Source organism: Brachionichthys hirsutus, unplaced genomic scaffold, assembly GCF_040956055.1.
Source record: "Brachionichthys hirsutus isolate HB-005 unplaced genomic scaffold, CSIRO-AGI_Bhir_v1 contig_365, whole genome shotgun sequence".
Lineage (NCBI taxonomy): Eukaryota > Metazoa > Chordata > Actinopteri > Lophiiformes > Brachionichthyidae > Brachionichthys > Brachionichthys hirsutus.
In genome coordinates, this window is record NW_027180527.1 from 78,940 (window position 1) to 100,976 (window position 22,037).

At 42.6% G+C, this 22,037-nt stretch overlaps 2 protein-coding genes across 2 annotated transcripts; one reads left to right on the forward strand and one right to left on the reverse strand.

Annotated features, from left to right (window-relative positions):
* Positions 1-722: 722 nt before the first annotated feature.
* Positions 723-5,374, forward strand: LOC137915842 (voltage-dependent anion-selective channel protein 2-like). The gene is made up of 9 exons (XM_068758962.1): positions 723-831; positions 2,137-2,208; positions 2,441-2,490; positions 3,252-3,404; positions 3,503-3,555; positions 3,639-3,866; positions 3,988-4,138; positions 4,363-4,420; positions 4,528-5,374. Exons 1-9 carry the CDS (start codon positions 723-725, stop codon positions 4,617-4,619), a joined length of 966 nt encoding a protein of 321 aa, XP_068615063.1. The 3' UTR covers positions 4,620-5,374.
* A 3-nt stretch (positions 5,375-5,377) lies between these two features.
* Positions 5,378-18,426, reverse strand: LOC137915832 (inhibitor of nuclear factor kappa-B kinase subunit beta-like). The gene is made up of 21 exons (XM_068758952.1): positions 18,319-18,426; positions 16,425-16,519; positions 14,391-14,511; positions 13,364-13,433; positions 12,429-12,517; positions 11,758-11,847; positions 11,555-11,679; positions 10,943-11,050; positions 10,508-10,637; positions 10,215-10,409; positions 10,000-10,114; positions 9,463-9,586; positions 8,454-8,605; positions 8,242-8,303; positions 8,047-8,147; positions 7,911-7,960; positions 7,714-7,813; positions 7,156-7,303; positions 6,934-7,031; positions 6,647-6,740; positions 5,378-6,536 (listed from the first exon to the last, which is right to left on the reverse strand). The coding sequence occupies exons 1-21, from the start codon at positions 18,424-18,426 to the stop codon at positions 6,477-6,479; spliced, it is 2,235 nt and encodes a 744-aa protein (XP_068615053.1). The 3' UTR covers positions 5,378-6,476.
* Positions 18,427-22,037: the final 3,611 nt, after the last annotated feature.

The window sequence follows — 22,037 nt, forward strand, 5'->3', positions numbered from 1 at the left end:
TTAGTTTCCAGGTATGAAAACATTCCCACAGACTGATGAAGCTAAAGAGTTTGTGCTAAAACTGATGTTTTGATGATGACGGTGTTAAAACAATGGGAACGGTGTGGCTTCCAGAGCGAACCCTGTAAAGAACTGTCGCCTGGATTTGAGTGCGTTTCAGTTTTAACTCATTCAGTCCCAGCGGTTTTTGCTCATTTTGTCCTATTTCTTAAGACCCACAGAATATTATGTACTACGACTATGCAAGCACCGAACCAACCAAATGAAAGATTAAAGTCTCTTTAATCAAGAAAAAGGGTGAGGGTTAAACAAAAAGTGCATTTTTTGGTCTGGAGTTTTTTTTAGCCATTGAAGAAAGGTAGAATTCAATTTCTTATTGACGTCTTTACACAGAACTAGAAATTGATTGGGAGTGAACTGTTATGCGCTATGTTTTCTGTGCTCTTATGTCATTTGAGACGATAGTTTTCAGGTTCTCTTTGGGTAAAGAGTGCTACATGCTAAAAAATTCAGGAAATCAGGATTCCCTTGTAAAAGAGGCTCTTAAACTAAATGGGATATGTCCTGGTTAAATAAAGGTAAAAATCAAAATAAGAAAAAGGAAACACAATATTCAACCTGCAGAAGAAGCCTGAAATAGAGGGCTAATGCTCTCAGAGCAGTGCTGGAATACTGTCCAGTTTTCATTTGTCCCTGTATGTTTTCCCTTCATCTGAAGAGACATGGAAAAGAAACAAACAGGGAATGTGATGCTGCAGGAAAAAACAGGCAATCATGCAGAGATCAAAGTCCGCTGTTTGACATGTCATCACCATTTACCCAAGGGACATGGTGAGTGGGAAATGTTCATAGAGGTAGAAATACGAGACATCAGCAGGTCCCCTGCAACTACGTTTGGTTGTACTTTCATTGGTGCCATGACTCCAGACAGATTTATGACATGATCATCTTCATTCATTGTCAATCCTGCGGTTTGATTACATTGACATTTCGATGTTCCCTGCTGCCTACAATCATTGATTTACATACAAAGCTTTCATTTGCCTTTTCCTCTGGGGGGGAAGGTGAGGTGGATCTTTCAACAGGATGAAAGTACAAAAAGGAAGCATCACTAATATAATATTAAAGCAGCTTCATGCAACACAGAAGAGAATCTAAATACCCCTACCCTGTCAGTAATGTACACTTCACACACAAAGGGGTGTGTGCGCTGACACACTAATCCAGGGGACCCTGATGACGGTCTGAAGTCCAGAATGGTGTAGCGATATGTTGGCATGTTAGCTTCTGACTAACCAAACCTGCTCCTGCTGGAGTTCGCTCTAATGCGTGAGCTGGTATAGATTGTTTAGATTTTTTTTTTTACATATGATACCGCATTTCTAATGTATCTCTGTGTTGTGATCATTTTAAATATTGGCTGCTGAGAGGCTCCAACCCAGTGGCGAGTATTTGGTATAAAATGCTATCTGCAATGCTGTGCCTGAGAAATGTGCTCTCTCTGACACATGCTCAGCTCTCACGAAGGTGTGTTTGCATGACGTTTTCCACTCGTGTTTGTTGCAGCTTTTACCATTAAATCTACATTCTGCTGATTCTGATTCTAGTTTGGGCGAGAGGCACGGTGCAAGCTGTCCGTTCGTCCCAGAACATAGGACGGAGAAAAACAAGCAGGGATTCTTGCATATGAACAATTTAGAGTCACTAATTCACCTGCATCGCACGTTTTTGGTGGAGAGTGGAAACTGTAGAACCAGAGGGGAACCCACCCAGACATGAGGAGAACATGCACACAAACAGCGCACAGACAAGTCCCAGGTCATCAGGTGGATCTCAACTCGGAACCTTCTTGCTGTGAGGCAACAGCTTTACCCACTGTGTGTAATATCCTTCAGTGCGACAGGGGTGTCTCTGTACAACATGTGTATCTGTCAGATACTGGAGTAGGACAGGTGTGTTACTGGGGCATGAAGGATGCTGTGGAGAATGAAACATCCGTTCACAGACATGGATCCTGTATTTCTGTTGCAGGAACCCTGTTTGGGACCGGAAACCATAATTTGTTGATATAGTGAAATTCTTATTTGTGTTTCTGTCACAAAGAAGTAAACACGACCTGCTTGTCTCTTTTCTCAGGCACAATGGCCGTCCCTCCTTCATACTCAGACTTGGGGAAATCTGCCAAAGACATTTTCAACAAGGGCTTTGGTAATTCATCACGATCTCGGAGCACACACCGTGCTATTTATTTCTGATTCGTTTCACCGTTTTTGGGTGAAGTTGTGCTGAAACAGGGCTGATAGAAAGGAGTTTGTTTGCTCTATCATTGTAAATTATGGCTGCTTATTTTTGTTGAACCTGTTGTAAAACCATTCTGTGTTCTTTTTTTTTTTCAGCATTTCTGTTCTTTTGAATTCCCTTTTTATCCTTTCTCTCCCAGGCTACGGACTTCTGAAGCTGGATGTTAAAACCAAGTCTGAGAGTGGCGTTGTACGTACCACCGTTGACTCCATAAGTGTGATGTGTTTGTTTTTGGCCTTGCAGCACTTCCTGTCATGCTTTTTCTGCCTAACATGTACTCAGTCTAACACCACTGACCTTCTGTCCTTGAGCAAGATGGATGATGACGTGTAAAAATGTTTCCCTGCCTTTATTCTACTCAGGTCCTTCTGTGTTGTCATGGTAAAACCACAATGACCACTTTCATGCACTTCGTTTCATTATATTCTGCAGTTAACCTAAATTGCTGCTTGTAAATCCTGTTTCTCCACAACGTTCTCTCTTTTCTTGCTTTCTTCTTTGAACATCCCTCTCACATGGTAAGAGACATATACACAGTGTGTATATGTAATGATTCACTATTTCTGCATCGCAGGGTAAGCCAGCAAGACGGGTTTGTGTGTAAATGATGATAGAAGGCTTTCTGCAAAGTGTTTCCGTGCAGCAATGGCTCATTAGGTGACACCATTAGCTCGGGTGCTGCAGCCATCCCTGAACCAATCTGCAAACACACCCCTCCCATTGTTTTCACTTTTCAAGCTAATATTCTTCATCAGAAAGATATGGCTCTTGTTTTTATAACAGCCTATAAAAGCTGAGAGTGGTTGTGTAGCATTGGCAGATACGTCTTGCTTATGCCTCCTACCTCAAGTTTATGCAGTTGTGCTGTAAGTCCTCACTTTGTCTTTCCGCTTCTCCTTTCACCTTATTTCCCTTATCACTATACATACGTGCCCCTCTCGGTCTTGCAGGAGTTTGTCACGTCCGGCTCCAGCAACATTGACACGGGGAGGTCAGGAGGCTACCTGGAGACCAAGTCCAAGAGGGAGGACCTGGGTCTCAACTTCAGCCAGAAATGGAACACAGAAAATACTCACATGTCAGAAATTACCATTGAGGACCAGGTGGAGTTTAACATTAGTTTATAAATGTTTGAAAAATTCCATATATTCACTAAATACAATATTTTATTCTGGGTCTTTTTTTTTTATCTGCTTTGTAGCTGGCTAAAGGCCTGAAGCTCGGTCTGGGCCTGTCGTTTGCACCTCACACTGGGTAACAGTAATCCTGCACATGCCAAGTAGTGCTGTGATGACATATGAATAAACCATATGACAGTTTTCCTTCTTTTTCTGTAGCAAGACGAGTGCCAAACTGAAGACCAGCTACAAACGCGACTTTGTCAATGTGGGCTGCGACCTGGATTTCGACAAGGCCGGTCCCACGATTCATGGAGCTGCTGTGCTAGCCTATGAAGGCTGGCTGGCTGGCTACCAAATGGCGTTTAACACTGCTAAATCTAAAATGATTCAGAACAACTTTGCCCTCGGATTCAAGAATGAAGACCTCAAACTTCTCACCAGTGTGTGAGTCACTATCTCAGTAAAGAGAGGCCGATGGGCCAAAAGGAGGGGATGACTCGAATACTTTATCATCCAATGCTGCTTGGCTCCGCATGCTGCATTGAGTTTTGCTATTGTGTTTCAGTAATGACGGCACAGAGTTCAGCGGCTCCATTTACCAAACGGTAAACAGCAACTTGGAGATGGCAGTCCAATTGGCCTGGACAGCTGGCAGCAACAACACACACTTTGGAATTGGTGCCAAATACCAGATGGATAAGGATGCCTCCATCTCTGTAAGACTTGTCTTTAACATATCGACATGTAAGATGGTAAAAATAAAATCATCAGTTTTACTAGTTAGAACATCTGCGGTGAAACTCAGGTTAAAACCCATCCTTGAGGCCTAAATGTGTTATCGGCTGATCTAATATCCACACCAAATATCCCGTTTGTCTACACTCCTAATAATCTTTATAAATTTTACATCTCACCTATGCATGTTGTTTTGTCCTTACAGGCTAAAGTAGACAATGCTTGTCTCGTTGGAGTTGGATACACACAAACCCTGAGACCAGGTCTGCCCATGTTTGCTTTCAAACTCTTTTGTGGAACCAAACTTCAAACAACATAGATAAGCTACCCGATATGTAATTCCTCTGTCACTATTCACCCTGTCCTGCAGGAGTGAAGCTCACCCTCTCAGGCCTGATTGACGGGAAGAACATGAATGCCGGTGGACACAAACTTGGTATAGGTTTCGAGCTGGAAGCATAAAGACTCAAAGGAAGAATGGGCTAGAAGACAGGGAACCATAAAAAAGCCCAAATGTGGAAACGTCCACTTAGCGACATGTAAACACGTTCCCTCGCGCTCTCTGGCGCACACATTCTTTGGCCTTAACCCTGAAACCTGGAGTTGTCTCAAGGACCTCCAGGACGAGACCTTTAAAAGCTATCAAATGCTATTTTGTGTTTATTTTAAAATCATATTACCAACTGACCCTTTCAGTCATTTCAGAATGCATGAAAATGCTGGATATGCCAGACAGGAAATTCATACAAGACGTCCTTCAGAAATATATTAATATATTTTACGCCATGTGTTCTTGGATGCGCCTCTCATTTTGAATGGAGTCAACTCGTTATCGCTTGGATACATTTTGGTTATTAGTGTCTATAAGTTTATCAGTGTGCTTGTTCTGGTATATTGTGGTTTTGTTGCATGCTTTCACAGCTTATTGGCAAGTACAGTGCCTGAAAACAGACACAATTTGGACATAATTCAGCACAAAAATAAAGCTGATGGTGAAATATGTCTCTCAGAATGAGCAGGTGAACCTCGACTTGACCTCAGTAACGCAGTTCTAATCTTCGGACCTTCAGTTGCCTTCATGTCCATTTCTTCAGGTCATGTCTGATGAACCTCTCATCGCCTTTTGTGCCCCGCACCATTTTACTTTATAATCTGCTGTGTAACAGACTGCTTGTACTGATTTTGTTAAAACATTGTAATAAACACACTGATCTTGATGGATGTGCATTTTTATTATTCTTTTGGCTGACAAAAGAAAAAAAGAGAAGGAAAGAAAAATACTGCCTTAAAGATCCAAAATTATTTTTGCCTAAAATTCCATTACAAATACTGTATATAAGCTAAATAATATGTAACAGCTCCCAACATTTTGTGTGACCCATAATCTGCATCCAATGTTAGTGATTAAAGAGGTGCAGCTGCATTATGTGAAATAATTCTAGATGCATCTACAATAACATTGTTGAAGTCATATCTGAATTGCTTGTAGTATAGTGATCATTTTGTATTATACCCACGGTCTCAGTTTAAAATACATGAATTAGTTTTCTTGTTTCAGTAAAAAACAAACCCCACTAGAACTTGTGATAATGAATTTTAGAATATTGTATCCATATTGTGCAGGTGTTCATATTGCCTCCACCCTCCATACATTTCAGTATATGCATATAAAATCATGATTTGTATATTCACATTCGTATAGTCATTAAACACACAGATGTAATAGTCACAATTAAAATGAAAAACATCGTCCGACGGTGATTGTCTTATTAAAATTAAAACAATGGTCTACTGCAAAACATTAAACATAAAACCCGATGCATGTTTAAGTTCATAACACACGGTAAAAGGCAGACTCAGGAATAGAATCACAGCCGTGCATTTATCTTGGGTAAAACGCTCACAAGTCTTTAAAACACGAGTCCACCCAACATGGAGAAACAAATTCAAATGTATTTTTTGGTTGTCAGTTTTGGCTGAATTTCTTTTTTTTACTCCTCACAAAGTGGTCTATGGGTGAATTGTGATATGCAAATGTACCCCAAAAATGTATAATATTTTGTTAAAATTGGAAATGGTAGTTAAGATAATGGCTGAATAAATTCCAAATAATCCCAAACCAAAATGCACGTGTCGGCATTGGTTTTTAACGTGGGAAGACGAACCTACTCATCTGATTAAGCAAATCTGTGCGAGCAGCTATTACCCCAGAGTAGTAGCAGCAGCTATTACCCCATAGACATGAATAAACCTCGTGCAGTTTGACATCCCATCCACAAAGAGGCAGGAGAGTACCACATGTAAGCAAAGATCGACAACTTAGGAGAGGTCGCTGGAGAAATTCTGACTCCTATGGAGCCACGTCCACTCGCTCAACACCTGGAACAAAAACAGGAGGCTGTTTTTTTTTTAACAGTTAACACACAAAAATAAATATACACAGATTGACATCAAATCATGAGTGTGTGTGTGTGTGTGTGTGTAAGCACCTCCATGCTGTTCTCTGATTCCTGGATAGTGTCGTGCAGTAAACTCTGGAGTCGACTCTCAAATGTCCTGCTCTCCTCCACAAGAGACTCGTCACTGCAGACACACCCAACGTGATTCACTCAGATGTTTCAATATTAATGTTTGAAGCATTTTGAGCATCACACACACACACACACACACAAAAGCAACCTCCTTCAAGTCTGACCTAAAATTTGGTAGGTGTCATTAATTAAATAAGACAAGTATTTGCCCTTTGAACCTGTGAGTGTATACTACATATACTCACAATTGTTGTAAGCTGTGTTTGGGGGTCAGCAAAGGCGGCACCGAAGAGGGCGTTCTTAACCCATCAGGACTTCCACTCACTGGGCTGCGAACTTTACTCTGCGTAATGACAGGACGATGCGACATGTTTGTTGATGCAGCACACGGCACATGCTCGGTGTAACCGGTGCTTGAGACGTGAATGAATGAAGCAAAATGTCTGGTGAGCCGATAATCTCCTTACACAGGCCACTTTGAGCAGGTTCCACAGTTCCCTCTGCCGTTTCTCCTGCAGGCTCATCAAGACTTGCTCACTCTCAGCCATCCTCTGGACCACGCCCTCCACCTTTGGCAGCAGCGCCATCACGCGCTGGCGGCACACTGCCGTTTTACTGCGCAACACACCACAACGTTCGTTGAGTACAGAAGCGTTAAAGAGTTTTGCGGGTTCCCTAGAGAGCTCCTTTTACTCACCATTGCAGAAAAGACATGGGCGTAGCAAATAACATTAATAGCTGTTTCCATCTGACCATAGCGCGGCTTTGAGCACGATTATTGATGCATCATGACCAGATTAAATGCACTGTGTGCACACAAACACCCAAAGTTCTTAACAGCGCATACCATTATATGGTACATCTGCGTAAAGATAATAAATCCTGTACCAACTGTTAATAAAGTCAGTACAGCAAATTTGCAACTACGGACTGCGCCAAGCTCAGAATGAAACGGCATCATTTTTACCTGATCTGACAAATATGTTTCGGGTTGAATAAGAATCTAGGCTTCATTGTGTGAGTACCTGAGGTGTGTGTAGAAGTCTCTGAGCTTTCTCTCGTAGAACTGCACAGCCTGAACCACCAAGCGCACCACCTCCTGTCCATCCCCTGAACACCTCTGGTCTGAGCGGGGTGGGGGGGGGGGCAAACCAGAAGGAATTGAAAGGACGTTACCGCTGCTTGAAAATGCATGTAAGGAGTGAACAGACTCCAGGCCAACCTCTGGGTTTCTGTCTGAGTTTCCGGAACAGCTCCATAGCCTTTCCTTCACTGAGGAAACAAAGAGAGGAAGAGAAGTCTCAAACCAGAGCAGCCGCTTGGTTGGCTCCTTCCAATAAGGTTCGGTTCAGACTTACAGCGTGTCCAGGGCCTCTCCACTCCGCCACGGCTGTCTCTGCACATCCACTATGTGTGGCTGCAGGTGCATCATCTCCTCCTCGAGTTCACTCACCTTGGCCTGGACACACACAGCGTGGGCTTTAAGTCCTTTTCAAGAACACATGACTGCACCTTACATTGACACACACACACAGAACTCGGGTCAACTGTACCTGACCACAACTGGCTGCCGTCTGCTCCATCTCTCTCCACATGCCCAGAAGTTTATCCGATGCTACGGAATGAAAAGTGACTAGCATTAGCGTGTGGGAGGTTTTATGGTTCGGACATCAAAGCGCTTTTTCCTTCCCGAGGTAAAAAGATAATGGAATGAAGTCATAAATAATTACGATTAAACTGCTGATATTATGGTGTGTCACAGTACCGATCCCGGTGGCTGTTTGCTCCTGGTATTTGTCCATGTCTATGTGAAGGCTGGTGGTGAAAAAGTCCAGCTTGGCCGTGAGTCTCTGGTGCATGGACACCATCTCGTTCTTCTGTTTCGACAGGGAAGAGTTGTGTCTCAGCAGGCTCATGCTGAAAGGGGCAGGAAGACGTGTCATGCATGCGTACAGTGGGAGGAGGTGGGTTGTCATCCTACCTTCTACACTATCTGTCGTTCTGGAGATAGTCAAGGTGGTCTGGTATGAAACACGTCTACTGAGCTATGCAATCACAGTTAAGAGAGTAACGATGTACGGAGCTAGCCTGCATCTTAAAGCACAAACCGATGCCATGGTGGCTCCATCTATTCATTATGTCCAGTTACATAAAAGCAGCAGTCTGATGATAGACTGACCTACATAATGAGCTACCCTAGAATGTTGAATCATGTTGACATTGTTAGCAGTTGTATGTTAAACAATTATTATTAGGGCCCCGAGCACGGAGTGCAAGGAACCTATTATTTCTGTCAAGATTATTATTTTTAAATGGCTTTTTGAGGCACTTAGGAAAACTCTTGAAAACTATACATATGCATCAGAAGTGGTGACTAGTTATTTGTTATCTAACCATAGCAAATCTTTCATGATGCCTACAGATCTAAACATGGTAAGTTTCATCAAAGTGCTGCAGGCAATGTAAAACAAATCTTTAAAATAATGCTGAATCCAATGACGATCACCAAAACCTACGGGATTGTTCATTCATTAATCTACATGTTCAAAACCGATCACTGCCAGCGAGAATATAAACTCCTTGGCACAGAGTGGTTAGATCACAGTTGTTTTTTGTGTAAATGACCATAGGCAGATTTATGCCTGAATAATCCTACACTGATTAAAATAGGACTATATGATATATAGAATGACCAGACAGGAAGTGTAACTGGTCCTTATGGGTTTTGGTGACGCCTCTTTGCATAAGACACAATTTCCCACAGTGTGTCCTACATAGCAGCTTTCTGGCCCTGCTGTAGTCTTTGCCAGTCTTCCTTCAGGGAGCGGATGGTGTGCCACGCCTGACCGCAAGTCCTCCTCAGAGGGCTGTAAGCCAAAACGTGCTTCGGGTCAGTTTCTGCAACAAACACAAAGGACCAGAGAGGAACACAGTCAAACAAACCCAAAGGATTTTTATTGCTTTCTAATTGTTAACGTTTTTGTTTTTTTACAGTTTATAGTAATAAAAAAACACATTTTCCCACAGTTTATTTTTAAATTCTCAGGCAAAAAAGAAAGGTTTGTGTTCCATATACAAATCATTTTAAACATAGAATTCCTATACAGCTGTAGCCATGTCTAATTTAATTTAAATGTAAACTCTATATAATTTCATCTTGTGTGGTTCCAGCGGGTGCTGATCACTGGAGATCTTTTTTGTCTCCAAATGACTATTTTCTAATTATCCAATTATCACATATCATATGCTGTAAAAAACAATCCTATTTACTTCATCCACAAGTCTCTCCTGATTGAATGAAGCACACTTACGGACAAATTGGATGTTTTCCGGAAGGGTGCGAGGAGCAAATTGAGGTTCATAACTGCAAGAAAAACGATCGAACAAGAAGACCAGAGGCAGGTCTGTCCGTCGCCCATCGATGTCCTGAAGACACAGATAACAATAAGACTCGGACCATTATTACATTGTGCTGGTAGCGATTCTGGAAGGGTAGAGTGTGTGCTGTGTTGATGCTAAACATTACTGAGTAATCTATGGCGCACTGTGTAGCTAATCCATGACGCTCCAAGGCTAACCCCGCCTCCAGCAGCAGCTCTTGATTGGCTGCAAGGATGCTGGTGTCTTTTTCTATCCTCAGCTGCAGGTCTGCCACAGTTTCATCATCTGACACCGAGTATGTCAGGATCTTAGCGGACATCATGTTCAGGACATGAACCAGCTGCGAGGAACAAAGGAGACAAAAGAGAACGAGAATGTGAGCACACAGAAATGACATCGCAACAAAAATAACAGAATAAATAGAGTGAATGGATTAACCTTGAGCTGTAGTATAACCCCCAGCTGGGAAAAGCAGTCGCTGTGTGTAGCCACGGGGTCTTTTCCTCTTTCCTGAGGAGACCACTTCAGCATCAGCTGCAGCCAGCGCTCTAGTTTCTGTAATAACAAACTATCAAACACCAGTTATCAGTTTAGAGGGATACAATAACAGTATTGTTTAAGCAGTTCCAATCAATCAGTTTTATTTTGTCTCTGCGTCTGATACTGACCATGTCCATGTTATCACAGTAGGAACATGCACGCACACATTTTCTGTTTTAACATTTGCTGATTTTGTAAGTTAGTTTACCTTTGTTTTTTATTATTATTTACATATAGGTTTTATCGTTCATATTTTTAAATTGTGCAAAATAACGATATATAAAAACAGTTTAATACCATTTTTATGTGAATAAGGTTGTCAGATAGAATCACCTGTTGAGGTTGTTGGGCTGTGGCAGATGTTTAGAGAAGCAAACTTCCCCTGTGAGGTCTTCATAGACGACAATGTCGTCATCCTGCTTCAACCTCAGTCTATTGTGCCTGAAATAGATACAAATAGTATCCATCATGTGGGAATGTACATGTTGGATGTTTGTGAACCCAACCTGTGAACACAGCCAGTCACACGTCAGGAACATAACCAGAGTTTCTCTGCAATAATGCATGGGCTTCTTTATCTCTGTGTAACTCAGGACCCCTCAGGGAGGGCTCTGTTTTTACATGGGCACATCCCTCATATCCTGCAGTTCTTTACTTTGGCAACTCCTGTATATTTATATATCCCTTGTGTGTCACAATCCAGTCATGTAACAATAATATTTATAAGGAATTGAGCTTATCATTGCCAAACATTCAAAAATATTATCTGTTTTATTCTGGAAAAAAAACTCTACTGTGGTCACCGAGGTGAAAACGAAACATGAGAATAGAGAAACGGTAGAAACTTTGACCGTGCATCATAAAGGTAACTTTAAAAACGTAAACACTTGGATATAAAAAAACATTTTTATGATATTTGAGCGAATTCATGAAAGTTGGAGCTACCAAGGAACGGGTTGCCAGGTTGGTAAGAAAGGGCGAAATCCTGTGATGCACTCAAACACCAACGTCCCGAAGCTCCAGTAATCCACAGTAACCGTGTACTTCTGTCTCTCAATCAGCTCTGGAGCCTGGAAGGTCGAAGGAAAAAGAGGCTCAGTTACGTTTTAGGATGTGATGAGAGACTGGAACGTGTGTTTTAAACTTACCAAGTACTGAAGTGTCCCAACAAATGAGGTGCAGAGGCTGCTCTGGTCCAGCTCTTTAGCATATCCAAGATCTATGATCTTGTGGATCAACTAATATCAGTGGAAGAGCGATGGGGGGGAATAGAATTATCAGCAAATGTTATTCTGAGCTTTTCTGTCCCAGTTACTTGCAGTATCTTTCTTGTGAACACACACGCAAAACACAAATTCTTTTCTGTCCGTTTCACAACCAATTTTTCTTTTATAACACCAATCATAAAGTCTGTAGGTTGGATTTACTGTTTTACTAACATGCCAAATGAAAACAAGTCTGCCATACTCAGTACATATGATGTTGGGTTCAAGTTCTATAAAACGCAGCGACGCTTCACAAACATGAACATATAACTCCTTTAATATGTCTGGCTGCATTTACATAACCTTCATTCCCCTCTGTCTTAGGAAGACATAATGCGATTTGTTAGTTAAGCAAACAGAGAGAGGAAGTCAAGCTCAAGGCCGTTCCAGGTGTTCTTTGTAACATCCAGGGCTTCCATTTTAAATAATCAGTCAAGAAATGTGATCCACCTATTCCACAGAAACCATCAACAGGCCGCCTGTATATGAACTGTTTTGCTGTGGTTGGGGTGTCTTTGTCATGGCAAAGCGATTCGCAAGGGACTTGAACTCACTCTCTTCTCGCCCTGCTGCAGCACAATGTTTTCTGGTTTCAGATCTCTGTGGATGATCCTCTTCGTATGGAGGTAGGTTAAAGCCGAAGCTGAACGGGGGAAGACAAGAAGCAGAAAGACAAACAATGCACAGTTGGAATTACTTTAAGTGTAAGTTAGGTGTCAGGTGACATGAAGCACAAGTTGGTGGCGTCTTGCAATTAGAGCTAGTAACTTAACTTAGAGTTCTCCCCAGCGTTTGAACTTTTAATGGACCGCTAAGAAATAAAATAATCGAAATAAATTACTTCACATGTTCTCACACAGGCCCAACTGATGCTGCAATTTATCTTTCCTTGAGAAGTGCTTCAAGGTGCCACAAAAGGCTCGCTGCAACCTTAAGTTACTTGCTCAAACTGAATGAACAAGCTTTCTGCCATTTCCACGTGAAACTGCAATGTCACTTTACGAATGACTCAAGCTGCGACTCGTATGTGTGCTGGCAGAGTGTTCAAAAAAAGTGGATCAACCTTTAGGGCACCTGGCACTGTGAATGTGTGTGTGTGTGTGTGTGTGCGTGTGTGTGTGCATTCCTTTGTCTTCATCTTTTCTCGTGAAGCAGTCTTAAGGGGATCACTCATTATCAGGAAATGTAAGCAAGTGTGTAACAGGAAAAGGAGTTAGTGTGTGAGTGTGTGTGTGTGTGTGTCTGTTAATGAGTGTGTCCAACGCTCCATATGACCCCTCTTAAATCTGTTTGTACAGCATGTGATGTACAACTACATTGTTGATGCATGTGACTAACAGGCTTTCAGATTACGTCATTGATGACATCATGAGACCAGTCATCGAGATTATTTCCTCCATGCTAAAGAAAGCTAATCCCATTCAGAACTCACTCAATCACGCCATCGGCCTCACGCGATTCAGGGGCTGATGCCGAGCGGGATACTCACAAATGTCACATAAGAGAATCAAAACGGAGCCTTCCCTCATTCCACAGCAGTTCTCCAAGAGGTTCAGATACTACAAAGCACAAACACAGACAGTTGATACCGAAATCACATGAAACGTGAACACAAGTGGACGGAGTCCAGCGCTTCCATTTACCCGTCTACTTAATCGTGCTGTTGAACTTCCTGTTCTTCTACTCCTCTATGAAACATGTGTTTCCCATTCATTAATTGAAGCACGTTTATTAGGGATTAGCTTACATATCATATTGAAGGTCACGAACGGGCTCAGATTCCCGCAGAAAGCAGACGTGGATCTACTCTCGATGGTAAACAGTAAATACGTTTTACAAATGGGCAAATAAACACTTTCGTTGTAAAGCCTTTGTTTCAATTAAACATATATTTAAAGCTTTCTGCAGCTGTAAAAAAAAAAAAAAAAAGCTTTTGTCAGGTCATCCTCAAGTCCTCCATCTGGGAAGCTTTGAAATGTTTACGACCGTGTGGTTTTCCATGGTTGCCGTTTCCCTTCTCTGCTGGCTGCCGCCGCCTCAGGCTGCACGCGCAATTTCAGATGTCAGAAAGCGCTTTGAGATTCACCCTCAGAGGCCACAAACGTTTTCCTGCTCGCTGCCCCACACCAATTGTCATGATCGTGCGAGAATCTTAATTTCTGAACTTTAGAAAATAGAACGACATTCGTGGCGTCAACGCAGCCTCATGCAGCACGGGCAGTCCGGTTAGCAAGAGCTAACGTAGCTTTGCCAGTTTCTCCCTTGAGCCGGTCCTAAACCCGGATAAATGCAGAGGGTTGCGTCAGGAATGGCATCCGGTGGTAAAAATGTCCCAACGATTGTTGGGGAGGACGACGCAAAGGACAGGGTGAAGTGGAGAAGGTTGATTTGCTGTGGTGACCCCTCAGGGGACAAGACGAAAGTACAGTAGTAGACTTTTGTGGTTTCAATTTTTTAAATTACTCCTAATCCAGATTCCTAAACCATAAGTGTGGACCCCCCCCACAGATTAGTACCTTTCTCAGATCTCCTCCCTGACAGTACTCCATTGCCAGAAGAGGCAGGTCGTTGCTGGTCACCAGTCTCTGCATTCCCTCAGGAACCTCTCTGGCTGCAACAACATTGACATGATCCAACCTATGAGAACACAAGGGAGCAGAGATCAGTCAGTGGGGGCCGATGGGGGCTTCACACCGCTGCCAAGGGCACAGCTGTGACCCTGTGACCCATTAAAATGAATCATCTACTTGCCCCCCCTGGTTGCAAATTCTGAGGGAAGCTCACGTCACAAATGATCCCCCTCCCCCCCCCCCTTTTAAAATGGAAAAGTAAAAAAAAGAAGCAGAGTGGATTTAGTAGGGCACATACGTCTGCTAAGGGGAATAAACCCCCCCCCCCCCCCCCAAGCCTTTCTTCCCCATAATCAAACTTGTAATCGTTCTGGACAGATCTTGATGAAATTTCCAGAAAATGTTGGGGATGATTATTAAATTTGGGTGATGATCCAGAAGAGACTATGGATTATGGATCAGTTTGAAATTTACGGTATCCATTTTTCCAGTATCACTGCTTCCCAGTGCGCAAAGCAAGGTCCTTAACCCTTTATTGCCCCCCCCCCCCCATCACCACCACCAAAAAAAGCTGATAGATACTAGCCAACACATGCATCTGCAGACAAGGTTTGGCGTGAAGCAACTCCTGTCCTGCACAGAGCCCTGAGCTCAACCCCTTCAGCACCTTTGGGGAGAACTCGGACAGAGACTGAGCTAAACATCAGCCTGACCTTCTGGATGAATGGTGAAAATTCCCACAGACATAATCCAAAACATTATAGAAAGCCTTCCCAGAAGAGAGGAAGCAGTTAGAGCTGCAAAGGGGGGGGGGGGGGGGGGCTAACTCTATGTCAAAGCCAATGAATTTATAGTGGGATATCTAATCCTGATTTTTTTTCTCTAACACACAGACAGGCTTTATAAACTCAATTAAACGTCCACACTGTACATCTGGGTTAAGTGGCTGCAATAATATTATTGTAGGTGTCGTGAATGTGCCCCCTTGCCGTGTGTTATTTCCATGGGATGAGTGTGTGTGTGTGGGAGGGTTGTGGTTGTGACCATGTCTGTGTCAATCGAAACAACACCTGTTAAACTGGGACCAAACACGCTCTTGGGTTCATCGTCGCACATGCAAATAACAACGAAACGCACAAGCACACATATATGTCGCATATATGCATCCAAAAACCAATTCACACGGGCTGCCATCCGCTTACAGCCACCCGACACCCAATACGGAACTATTCATAGACAACACAGATGTGCGGAAAGAAAGGACGCACGAAAAGCAAAGCAAAATGAGGAGGCGGAACTTTGTCCCGTCAGAAATGAGCATCGGCAGAACAAATGAGCCGAACTCACTGGCTGCTCTAGTGCCTTGTGTGCTTTTTACTGTTTCAGGAGCTATTTGTATTTTGAGGACACTTTTGTGGAACGGATTAGTGCATAAACATATAATGTCAGCCTCAATAGCTGAGCTCGTCGTGGAACATAAACTGGTGAGTCACGATAAACCAAACCAAAAGCACGGTGACAAAAAAATAAAGTCATTTATTTGTACAATGAAATCAGGGAACCACAAGTTGCTCCACCAAGTTAAAGAAGTGCATCCGTTGTAAACCGAATGAAGAGCTTAAATAAAACAAAAGCAAACAGTTGGGAAATCTGGTGTGTTTGGGCATAAGATCACCGTCTGTAGGCGTAAAGCTGACCCGGCAAGACCTTTATCTGAATTAATGTGTTTCTTTAAAGTTACTGTGACCGTAGCCTGACCTGAAGGCAGGTCTTTAGTATGTGATCCTGAAGCCACAGCAACAGTGTTGAAATTTGTTTTACAGCTTCTTCATTACCGCCGCCGAAGCAGGGGTCATGTGATCGCCGGCGTTTTTCCATTAGCGAGATAACTCAAAAGGTTCTGGACAGGTCTTGTTGCTCACAAGGATTTGGCTGTTGCTCTGGGGCCCTTTAGCCGTTGCGTGCGATGCTGAAACTGACCTCTTCATGATCTGGATCTCCAGACACCATCTCTCTTTGTTTCTCTCGCTCATCTCCTGACGACACTGCTTTATAGCGATCTGTTCCTCTGTGTCCTGAAAAAAGAAACGCTCAGACGTATAAATATGTCAGAATGCGGCACAAAGTACAAGCACAGTGCGTTCCTCTGGTTTAATTGAGATCCTAATACAAATTCAAATCAAACAACTTGTACACACAAGGATAGCGGACGGATAAAAGACAAAAATAACCTGATAAACTCCTTTGATAGAGGCAATAATAAAAAGAATCCCCATTATCGTTCAACGTTAAAATAACCATAAACGTTCCTAACTCTTCCTCCTTTTCCAGATCATCCAAAATGTGATTGGTCTTCACTCCCAATCCTTCCACCGAGTTGAATGAAAGTTATTTTTATGTCTAATTGACAAAAAAAACTGTCCCTTGATCCATATTTACTCCAAACTGGAACGGGACCTTCGTTGCACGGCAAACCTTCCTGAAACGATTCACGGAAGCCTGCCGAGTAGTTTTTTGTGCGATCCTGCCATCAGATAAACAAATAAACAAACAGCGGAGGGAGCGCAAATACAAATCCATAACATGCATGGTGGGACCAACACACACTTTACATTCAGGCTTTTGATGAACACAAGTACATCTCACTGCCAGCTTCTTCTTCGTGACGTCATCGGGGAGACGGCTCCCTCCCTTCCCGTAGCCGGATTCCTGAACTAATTATAAACCACAGTACTGTCACCGATACAGGATGACAGAAAGGATGTTCAGTCACCTGCGACCTGAGTCAAATCAGAATCTGTCAATCTGTCCCACAGCCTATCGTGTTTATGTAGCAACATGTTATACTTGAAACACAATACTGTATTCTAAAATATTCAAGTACAGGTTCTGACTCTTCCTCACCTGCATACCTACATTCCCATGATGATGCTTCCCGGCTCAAAGCCAGCTCTAAGTTTGCCTTGGAGGTGAGTAATACAACAAAGTATGGTTTTAGGAGGAGGAAGAGGAAGGGCCATGATCGAATTCCCACCGTGTCCCGCTGCTACTACTGAAACCTCACAATGCCCCCATCCTGTGACTGACAATGAAGTCATTGCAACAGACACAAGCTGCAACGGTACAGAAAATATAAATCCTTTGATTTATATTTCATTTTAATCTAAGATTAATTCGTCTAAATTCATTAAGATTAATGGGAACAAAAGAAGTCACATGAGAAGGATCTATCTATTTATCAATAAAGATATTCAATCTGTGAGAAGCATGTAGATCGTCTATGACGTAATCAGGAACTGCCAGAACATACTGAGGCGCACAGATTAACAGTTTACATGCCTTTTAAGACATGTTGTATCCAGTTTATATTACTGAGATGATACAGAATCCATCCCTCAAAGGAATTTTATGCATCTATGTGAAGGTAAAAAGATCCTGTTGTACAAACACTCAAACACTGATGATAAATATAATTCCTAGAAGAAGGTTTACAGGATTGGGGGGGATTATTTCATTTGGCATGAGGGAGCTCTGAGTAAAAGAAAGTCACTGTGGCTGATTCATTCTGAGAAAGACGGTGGCGGAGGAATGAACCCTCTCCGCGCTTTAGAGCTCTTAACACGCATCTCATTTTACGTCTGGATTAGAGTTATATATCTGTCTAATGGCAAAATGTTTGTTTTGCCATTCAGAGAGATCAGGTTGAGTCACACTAATAAGATTATAATCTCAGATCAAACCTGCGTCTTGAGTGAATTAAAAGATCCGACATATAACAGTGAAATATTCTTTTCTGAATTTTTTTTTTTGGTTTAGTTCAGTCACAAATAAAGCAGAGACTGCAATGCGTGTGAGACGCCTCCGGTTGGCGTACCTTGTTTTGCCACCTTGTGACGTTCCCGAAGCCTCCGGTGCCCAGCCGCTCCTTCAGCTCCCAGGAGCCGCAGCTCTGCTGCTGCTGCTGCAGGGGGACTCGATTCATGGTGTCATCGGCTTCTCCTGCACCCAACATAGGAAAACGATATAAAATACAAAGATAAAGAGAGAGAAAATGAAGAAACGTCCATCTTTATCACTACTGGGGGGGGGGGGGGGGGGATATAACACTGATGAGGGTAGCCAGAAAGGAAATTCATCGATGATAGCTGAGTAGAAACAGCTAATAGCCTGCAGGATGGGTATTTTTAGGACACCTTGCTATGCTGGTCAGCCTCAGCTCTACATTATTAGACCTTCCTGAGGTTTCTTTGGTTCACCTTTAAGCACATCAATGCTGCACATTATTGATTCAGACCCTGTTACAATGATCCCAAAAGCCGATCACGTGATCTAAAGCTTGATGGTAGAGCCGTCAGCTGATATTTCATTATCATAATGGTATCTGAATAAGACAGAGATCAATGGCTGCTCATTGGCTATTCTAAATGGGTATTGTTGACACAGACTCACGGGCCATAATCAGGCCTAATCACATGCATCGATCTCACTGATCTGCTTCTTGATCTATGAGTATAGATCTCATCTGTCTGCTTTATATAAAAGGTTGCATCCCATAAACATGAAATCTTTTAGTGAGCATATTTCGTGTTTTATTGCAAATGTACGAAAACGCACTCGCGTGGAGATTTGATTTTAAGGCGCTTTAACTTCGGGGTTTTCTCCGTCCGTTCCTACCTTGGACTTCTGGGCAGCGTTCACACCTGTTCACACCTGTTCGCGCCCGTTTCTCCTCGGACACTGTCTCTCGACAGGAAAGCGACTTGTACTTTTCACATTTTTTGGCGACACAACTCAGAAAGTTTCTACTTCCTGATTCTCACATTTCCTGTAAAGCTGAAGGGATCCGCCCACAAGGAGGCAGAGTCCGGATCCACGCAGGGCGATGACTTTACTCTGCACAATTAAGTTGTAGGGAAAAATACATTTATTTGCTTTAAATATGAAGTGATTTAATGCATGTAGTCTTTTGGTGCTATAAATTTCATATGCAAATAAGTGAGTGAAAATGGAAATATTCAAATATTTGAGGCGCTTTTTTTAAAGTTTCAAACGTCACCACTATTTCTAGTCCAGAACAAAAGTCTCTCCTCTACTAGTGTCTACGCACCAAAGTACAATAATAAACCACAAAAGAAGCAGAGAGAACAAACCTGCCAAGGAAATTCAGTTTCTCTTTTGCCATTACACCTGAAAGACTTGTGATGGTCTTACCCCATAATATGACTGTTTGATTATGAAAATCTAGCCGAGAGGCTTCTTCAGTTCTGAATTGAAGAAGCCTCTCGGTTGATTCCTTGTTTATGCTCTTCATCATTTACCCAATTGTACCGGTAAATATGAGTTTGTCCTGTTTTCACTGGCGGGGGGGCATTTCATTTGGGAAATCAGAAGTGGCTTTAAATTTTGCCTGGATAAACTCCTTTAATGCATTTCATACGTGCCTCTTGATTTTCTATTTTTTTATTTTTAGAGTCAAACTCCACAAAAACATTCACCCACACATTTAGAGAGTACCGGTACACAGAAATGTTTGTCACAGTGGTTTGACTAGTTTATGCAGTTCTTCCACAATATAAACATTCCTTAGACATGTGTTGCCTAATATAAGAAATGGGCTTTCACATTATGGATAATTGAAGTACTTTTAACATCTAAACACAAGGGTGGAGTCAAACAGGAATGATTGGTTGTATTTAAGACATTTGATATCCTGTAGGCTATCTATCATGACTCAATAAGATATGACTATAGCCGCATTGGAGGAACATGAAGGAAGACTTAACGTTCTGCTGAAGCCATGTCAAGTCGGCTCCATTTCAAAAGGGACCTTGAAGAGGGAACTTGGTCTCTAATCTAAGACAGATGGAAACAAAGGGAACTGAGGCCGAGCTGCACCCACTGCATCTCCACGGGGCTCTCAGCTACACTCAGCAAGTGAACAAGAAACGAAAACACCGAACAGGAATGATCTTATCCTAACAGCATCATAGTTTGCACGACAAAAGATGGAGATATTCTTGAAGCTCAGGAATTATTTGATTACCTGACGGAGGGATGGTCACTCTTTTTGATTAATCTTTAATCTGAAAACTATATTTTTGGATGCCTATAGATGCCTTTATTCAACTAATTCCAAAAGGCCACACCCTTGCTGATCTGAGACATTCCTATCTGGGGCAACAGACTGGGATTTGTGCCACTGGCATGCTGGGTGGAGTGGATGCTTTAATCCTCCATAATGTTTATGACAGCATCAGACCTTTTGCGCCCCACGTGTCACTGTCAAGGACGGGCAATGGTCATAATCCCAATCCAATCCACGAGGAGAGGGATTGCTGCTGTTATCAATGCTGACGGAGACCCGCTCATTATTGATTGCGTAAAAATGTTGCGTTCAAGTGTGTCCCAAAATGAATTTACGTTTTCGTTATGTAATCGAAGGTTGAAAAGAAATTAATTATGATATTTTACCATCCAAGCAAATTTGCTTCTTAAAACAGAGCCACTTAAATCCTTTTTTTTTATAAAGAACGGGCTGTCGACTTTTCAAATCCTCTTACAGAAAAAGTAAAGTTCTGATGCGCGTGCACGTTTCGTGTAGAAGTGCTTTGTCCTCGGCGATGACGGTAAAGCCAGTCTAACAACTCCTCGATGAGTCGGAGTCGGGACAGTCCCGTTCGCATCGACGCCGCCCAGCAGACTGCATCATCACCATCCGGCCGGCCGGACGGCCACGCAAACACAGCAGCCCCCCCCCCCCCCCCCCCCCCCCCACCTTTACGCACCGGCGGGACCGGAGCGCGCCGATAAAAACTGGGAACAGAGAGGATACCGGATCAGAACGAGCTGCAGACCCGGAGGACACAACGAGAAGAGCCGAAGACTCTCAGCGCGGTGAGAACTCTGTTTGATTCATGCGCATATTGCTGCTCTATCCATCCAGCGTGGAGTGAGTCTAATATCTATCATGTTGGATTATGACGTCATTGACGCTCATAGGAGAGATGATGGTTGTTTTAAAAACTTGGAAATGTGTTTGTTCCATTAATGCATTAAGTGGATTTAATGCCAGGTATACCACAACGTTTTTAACCAGTATTCTGTAAGCTGACTGAATTTAATTTCATTATTACCGGTAGTATGAATATTCAACGCTATATCTTATAATATCTAAAGTTTTCTTGACACGCATTTGTCATGTCGTTCAATTCCGTTGGTCAAATAGCAATGACATTGTAAACTTCCTTCCACGAGAACCGGAGATCAGAAAACACACAGTTCCAGCGACTCAGTGTCGACAGCAGCTGTCAGAGTGGCAGGAGGTTTAAACGGGCAGTGATTGTTGTCCAAAGGTAAAACTGATTTTGGGTTCTCATTCTTTTTTTTTTTACATCCCAACATTTCTCTCTCTATCCCGATCCACCTGTTCAATCTGCTGAGAATGAAACAACATCATTAAAGCGCCACACTCTTCCTCCCCAAGCATTTAGCAGGTCAATAATTGATGCCAAGGTAGAGGTCACAGCAACTTACAGTAAAAGTACAAAAACCACAGTGCCTGTGATGATGATGATGATGATGCGCTCTGCTGAT